This window comes from Pygocentrus nattereri, chromosome 10 (assembly GCF_015220715.1).
Source record: "Pygocentrus nattereri isolate fPygNat1 chromosome 10, fPygNat1.pri, whole genome shotgun sequence".
NCBI classification, from domain to species: Eukaryota; Metazoa; Chordata; class Actinopteri; order Characiformes; family Serrasalmidae; genus Pygocentrus; species Pygocentrus nattereri.
The window spans coordinates 26,633,169-26,639,827 of record NC_051220.1 but is presented as its reverse complement, the minus strand read 5'-3'; the positions used below and the strand labels follow the sequence as shown (position 1 = coordinate 26,639,827).

The 6,659-nt window shown below is 38.8% G+C and overlaps 1 protein-coding gene across 1 annotated transcript; it reads left to right on the top strand.

The window, feature by feature from the left end:
• Positions 1-2,019: 2,019 nt before the first annotated feature.
• Positions 2,020-6,405, top strand: prph2la (peripherin 2-like a). The gene is made up of 3 exons (XM_017699757.2): positions 2,020-2,600; positions 5,178-5,424; positions 5,822-6,405. Exons 1-3 carry the CDS (start codon positions 2,020-2,022, stop codon positions 6,086-6,088), a joined length of 1,095 nt encoding a protein of 364 aa, XP_017555246.1. The 3' UTR covers positions 6,089-6,405.
• Positions 6,406-6,659: the final 254 nt, after the last annotated feature.

Sequence of the window (6,659 nt, the reverse complement as noted above, 5' to 3'; positions counted from 1 at the left end):
TCACATACACACATACACAACAGTCCATCAGTGAGATTTGTGTAGGTGGCAGAAGGTACTCTTCCAAATCCAACTGGGCTGATTACTGATTAGAAGGGATTACGGGGAGGTCAGGGCTGGGGCTATGACCGCGTCTCCACCATACACACACACACACACACACAAAACCCTTTTACTGACCTAACAACACAAACACATTGTTTCACACAAAAAGCGAGCATATTGGATACAAGGGAGGAGGGGGAAAAAAGCCAAATTGGGGAGGTACTTGGCAAAGCATTGAGCAAAGAGGGCAGACGAGACTGGGTGAGTATTAAACCATTTACTGCTACCCTTAATTCTGTAGAGATCATCTTCATTTATTGTGTCTGGCTAAGCACAGGGATGTGTTTGTCTGTGAGAGTAGGAGAACTATGTTTGGTCTGCTTTTTTGTATTAATAGGTTCTATATAGGTTTTACATCTAAATTTTACATTATTTTTGGCTCTTATTCCAGTACATGTTGTGTATATATATATATATATATATATATATATATATATATATATATATATATATATATATATATATCTTTATCTTTTAGATATGCAAAGTTGTGCAACAAGGGAGTCTGTTTAAATCCAGTATCAGCATATTACATCTACTGCCACTTGTGTAAAATGATCTAATATGTATGGTCTTGTGCAAAAGTCAGAGACCACCTTTCATTCATTTAATTTCCAGTCAATATAGCTTCAACTTCTGAGGAGATTAGATAGAAGATAATCCATGTGCATAAGGGAAAGTCATACATACTCAGATAATATAGTATCAGATAAATAGTAGTCTGAGCTTTCATCTAAACGAGAGAGGTGGAAATAAAGCTCCACTTTTGCTTCAGATCTGAAAAAAACCCACAGGAGTTTCTGTCCATCCTTGCAGTGAGAAAACATGGGTCTACTGCTGGCTAGAAGTTATTACTAACAAGTAAAATCAAAGAAAGAAGCTGCTGGTGTTCTCAGAACAATGGATCACCCTAGAGTTCCAAACTCAGCATCACTGAATATGTTCGGGATTACTTGGATTGTGAGAAACAGAAAATGCAACCAATTTTTAAGCCTGAACTTTGGAAGCACGAAAGAAATATGACTGCAAATTTCTTTGAAAAACTGAAAGCAAGTATTCCAGGAACAAAAGCTGTCATAAATGAAAAGCATGGACTGAAAAACTTGAAATTACTCGCAGTTGCACAGGTTATGTAACGTTTTCTGAATTTTTGTCTGACTCTGAAATATTAATAATTTATATTTTATGGTCATTTTGACTGGAAATTACATTAATGAACACAATCTGACTTTGCAAATATTGCAAATTTTAATCATATCTTCTTTACATACAAATATTTTCAGTTTTACAGTCTGTTTCATTTACAATTCTTTCTGGCACATAGCTGTTTTATAGACAGACAACATACAGAATTGTAAACACACAGAAGGGAATATCAGGGAATGTAAACTAACTTCAGCATTGTTCTTGTGTGTCTAAGCACATAGCACAGCGCATCTTTCAAGACATCTCTTGAGAACGTAACAGAAATCTAGTCCATCTGCTTGAAGACATCCTCAAATGAGAGATTCAGCTGTGTATTCCCAAAAGGCCAGAAAATGTTCTTTGGCATGTGATGGACAGAATTTCATACCTTTCATAGTCTTTTTGCACCTGTTATGGAAGTGTACACCGCCACTGAGAACGACTTGAAAAATGATTTACTATTGCAAGACGAGTTGCTTTGATGGAAATCCCATTAGGTTATTTTCAATCATTTCAGTTTGAGAAAAGATGTCCTTCCTCAGCACTTTCCTCTGCCCTTGCTCCTCAACAACTACAACTACAACACACTTTAAAGGCTCTGTCTATTTACTCTTCTCTTCAATACAATCTCCCACCATCTACTAACTATCCCACTAAATTTTATTCACCCCCCTCAACACCACCAGTACAGAGCTTATTGAAGCTTGATAGCTCAAATTTAGCCAAAAAATGGCTGTTCTACGGGTAAAGTTCACTAAAAGCCAGAGGGACAAGCTGGCTCAGGTGCTATGGCTGCTGAATTGGGTCTCTGTAGTGACAGGGATCATCCTCTTCAGCCTGGGCCTTTTTCTCAAAGTGGAGATCAACAAGAGGAGGGAGCTAATGGCCGAGAGGGCGATTCACTCTGTGCCAAACATGCTTATTGCGGTGGGGCTGATAGCTTGCATAATCAACTTTGTAGGAGGAAAGATCTGCTATGACTGCGCGGACACCAACAAGTTTTTGCGCTGGAAGCTGGTGATGCTTCCTTACATCATTTGTACGTTCTTCTTCACCTTGTGTGTGCTGGTCGGAGCACTAATGTGCTACAGTATGCATGGGGAACTGGAGGAATCCCTGGCGCTGGGACTAAGCGATGCAATGCGCTACTATAAGGACACAGATACACCAGGCCGCTGCTTTCTAAAGCGCACCATAGACCTGCTGCAGATCCAGTTCCAGTGCTGTGGAAATAAAGGCCATAGAGACTGGTTCCAGATCCAGTGGATCAGCAATCGCTACTTGGACATGTCCAAACAAGAAGTGCTGGAGTAAGTAAGGTGTTTTTCTTGCTTATGTTAAATAGAGTTTGATGTTGTATGCAAACAGAGTTTTAAATGTACAACTCACTCTGCAGTGCAAATACAGAAACAAAGACGCAAAAAAATATCACATTTTGAATTCATTGTTTAAATATGACCATCCGTTTAACCTATGGCAATTTAATGCTGCCCATTTGCACTGATGTGATAAGGAGTACTGTTACCGCTGACAGGCTGTAGTATATGGGAGGCAAATCCTGCCAAAAGAGAAATGAAAATGAAAACAATAAAATGTAAATGCAAACCTCTTTTTGCCATTTCTTTTTCCAAACATCTGCGCAAATATCCTGCCAAAATTGAAAATGAAATGCCTTCATTTGCAATTTCATTTTTCACATGAGCACAAGCCATTTGTGACAAAAATAAAAATAAATTGAAAACGCCCATTTGTCATTTCATTTTAGTTATTCTGGCTTTTCATGGCCAAATCTAAAATGAAAAAGCTAACAGACAGGCTTTGGCTTTTCTTCATGAAACACAGAATACGTGTCAAAACTAAAATCAAAATGCAAAGTTTATTTTCCTATTTCTTTTTCATAGCGCTCGGCTGCAAATCAAATTAAAATGAAAATGCAAAATGGATAAATCAACAGCAAAGTGACTGTTCGTGATTCAGTTTTCAGCATGGGCGAGCTTTTAACTGTCAGAATGAAAAGGAAAATGAAAACTAACATCAGCGCCACCTCCTGGAGATTCACTTTTCATTTTCCAGTTTTTCCTTTTCTATCTGACCAACATGCAAATATATGTTAATCAGCAGTAGGCGGGGCTACGGGGTACATTTTAAGACATCCTCAGCCATCTGCGTCAGAACTGCCATCATTCCTCAAAATAGACAACTTCGAGTCTCCAGAAAACACATCGTCATGACTCAGATCTGGTGAAACTGAACATCAGACCAAACATCCTCAGAGAAAAGGTATCAGACCGAACGGCCTCAGACAAAAGGTATCAAACCGAACGGCCTCAGAGAAAAGGTATCAGACCAGACGGCCTCAGACCAGATGGCCTCAGAGAAAAGTTAGACCGAACATCCTCAGAGAAAAGGTATGAGACCAGACGGCCTCAGAGAAAAGGTATGAGACCAGACGGCCTCAGAGAAAAGGTATGAGACCAGACGGCCTCAGAGAAAAGGTATGAGACCAGACGGCCTCAGAGAAAAGGTATCAGACCAGACGGCCTCAGAGAAAAGGTATCAGACTGAACACAAGCCTGGTCGAGCACAGACTGGTTCGTATGACTTAGAAAACTATGGTGTATCTCGATATAAATGCCAGTGTAACATTTTCAGTTTTTTTTCTGAGGCCGTTTGGTCTGATACCTTTTCTCTGGGGCCGTTTGGTCACCAGATCTGAGACATGACGTGTTTTTCCTCGGATGGCTGAGGATATCCTAAAATGTACCCCGTGGCCCCGCCTAGTGCTAATTAACATATATTTGCATGTTGGTCAGATAGAAAAAGAAAAACTGGAAAATGAAAAGTGAATCTCCAGGAGGTGGCGCTGATGTTAGTTTTCATTTTCCTTTTCATTCTGACAGATAAAGCGTGCCCATGCTGAAAACTGAATCACGAACTGTCACTTTGCTGTTCATTTATCCATTTTGCATTTTCATTTTGTCAGATTTGCAGCCGATCACTATGAAAAAGAAATAGGAAAATAAACTTTGCATTTTGATTTTAGTTTTGACACGTATTCTGTTTCATGAAGAAAAGCCAAAGCCAAAGTGAAGTTCGTGTTTTCTTTTGTCTGTTAGCGTTTTCATTTTAGATTTGGCCATGAAAAAACAGAATAACAACTAAAATGAAATGACAAATAGGCATTTTCAATTTATTTTTATTTTTGTCACTAACGGCTTGTGCTCATGTGAAAAATGAAATAGCAAATGAAGGCATTTCATTTCATTTTCAGTTTTGGCAGGATATTTGTGCAGATGTTTGGAAAAAGAAATGGCAAAAAAAAGGTTTGCATTTACATTTTACTGTTTTCATTTTCATTTCTTTTTTGGAAGGATTTGCCTCCCATAGTAGTAGAGTAAGTGAATATGTGGAGAATACCAATTAAATATGGATCTCTTCAGCACCGTTGGATAGCAGTTGTATCACTGCAGCTTATAAGAATCTAGACATCCAAAAAAGTGGCAAATTGTTTATTTTTTCCAGCATCATCTATGGTTTTATGTTTGTTCAGTGAATTTTAGCTACAATGTTCTGGACGAGGCAAAATACATGGCTGTAACAGGTCATTTAAATATACCAGTCTTAAAGACACTAACAAAAGCATCCTGTTGAATTCTAAGAGGGATAAAGTTTGGAAAATGGTCATGTAAAAACAAATGCATGTTTCTGGTACATAAAATCACACAAATGTTATAAGTGGACTTATAATAATAAATAATAAAATGCAAATTAAATCTAAAGAAAAACAGACCATTTAAATCAAGCCTACAAACAAGTACACCCTGAATGGATGATGCTGTACTTCATTTCTATTCACTGATAAGTCACCTCATATTTTTGTTTTTTAGTCGTTTACGCAGTAACGTAGAGGGAAAGTACCTGATGGATGGTGTACCTTTCAGCTGCTGTAATGTCAACTCACCTCGACACTGCATTCAGTATCAACTCACCAACAACTCAGCACATTTTAACTATGACTACAAAACTGAGGACCTCAACTTATGGAAGAGTGGCTGTCACCAGGCCTTGGTGGAGTACTACACCAACATAATGCACTCAATTGGTCTTACGGTGCTTCTCATCTGGCTCTTTGAGGTGGGCACTTGCTTGCTTTCGCACATGAGTGTTTTGGTAGATTTACTTTGGCTTGATCAGCTAGTTTCTGCTGAATTGGCAACAGTATGTATACAATTACCAAAGAGGGAAAATGACAATTCTGCTTTATACGAGAAACGGCCATGTTAAAGAATTTCCCTTGAAGTCCTACATGGGAAACTTTCCTTGCATGTTAACTAATCCCACTTTAAGTTTCTCACTTTAGAATGTGTGCTCAGCCATTAACATACCTTCTCTTAGTGTGAGTCGAATCCTATGGTGCCTGCAAACAGAGATGTTACAGGTGTGAATAAGAAGCCTAACTGAAACTCAGTGTCAACCACAGTGACTAATGCACACTCACTGTTCATTAATGGCGTTCTCTCTTCTCCAACAGCTCTCCGTGCTTACTGGTGTACGTTACCTGCAAACAGCCCTGGAGAACGTCCTGCGACAAGGAGATCCTGAGTCCGAATCGGATGGATGGTTGTTGGAGAACAGCTTTGTAGAGACTGCACGTTCGAACTTCAACATAATCAAAAATCTGGGAAAATGCAACCAAGTCGACACAACAGTAAACGGAGACCCCAACATTGACAAACCGTGTACAGCACACTATGGCCCTGACAACGTACCTCCAAAGCAAACACCTGTGGCCAGTTAACTTGATCCTAATTTATTTCTATGTGCTTAATCAAACTGAAAGGACTTAATACATTACCAACAACTTGGAATGTTTCTCCATTCTTCTGTAATTGTCCCATGAATGTGGGAAGTTTTTTAACCTCTGATGACAGGGACCACAGGCAAATAGTTGAGCTCATATTTTCCATTTGTATTTAACTGGATCTTCAGCGTGAAGACATGTAACACTAACAGCAGAGAAAAGATACTCTGAAATATGTCTGAACAGGATGGTAAGATTTTCACATTAGATTTAATGAGACATCAAGTACAATACAACTTGTCCTGAGGCCTTGATGAAACGCAAACTGTCTTACATTCTCACTTGCTCTGTGTGACTTTCAGAATGCTCTTTGTACAACGTGATTAAGTGTTCCACAAAGTTTATTTAACAGCAAAAACATTCGCTTTAGATTTTAGGAGCTGCTTTGTAGTATTTTTTTAAAGCCCCAACATGTGTAACTGATTATAAACTCAAAAGTTGTGCCTACTACTCAGTGGTACACTGGTAAAGTACATCTCACCATCTGCCTCTAAAACCTCTTATCCAC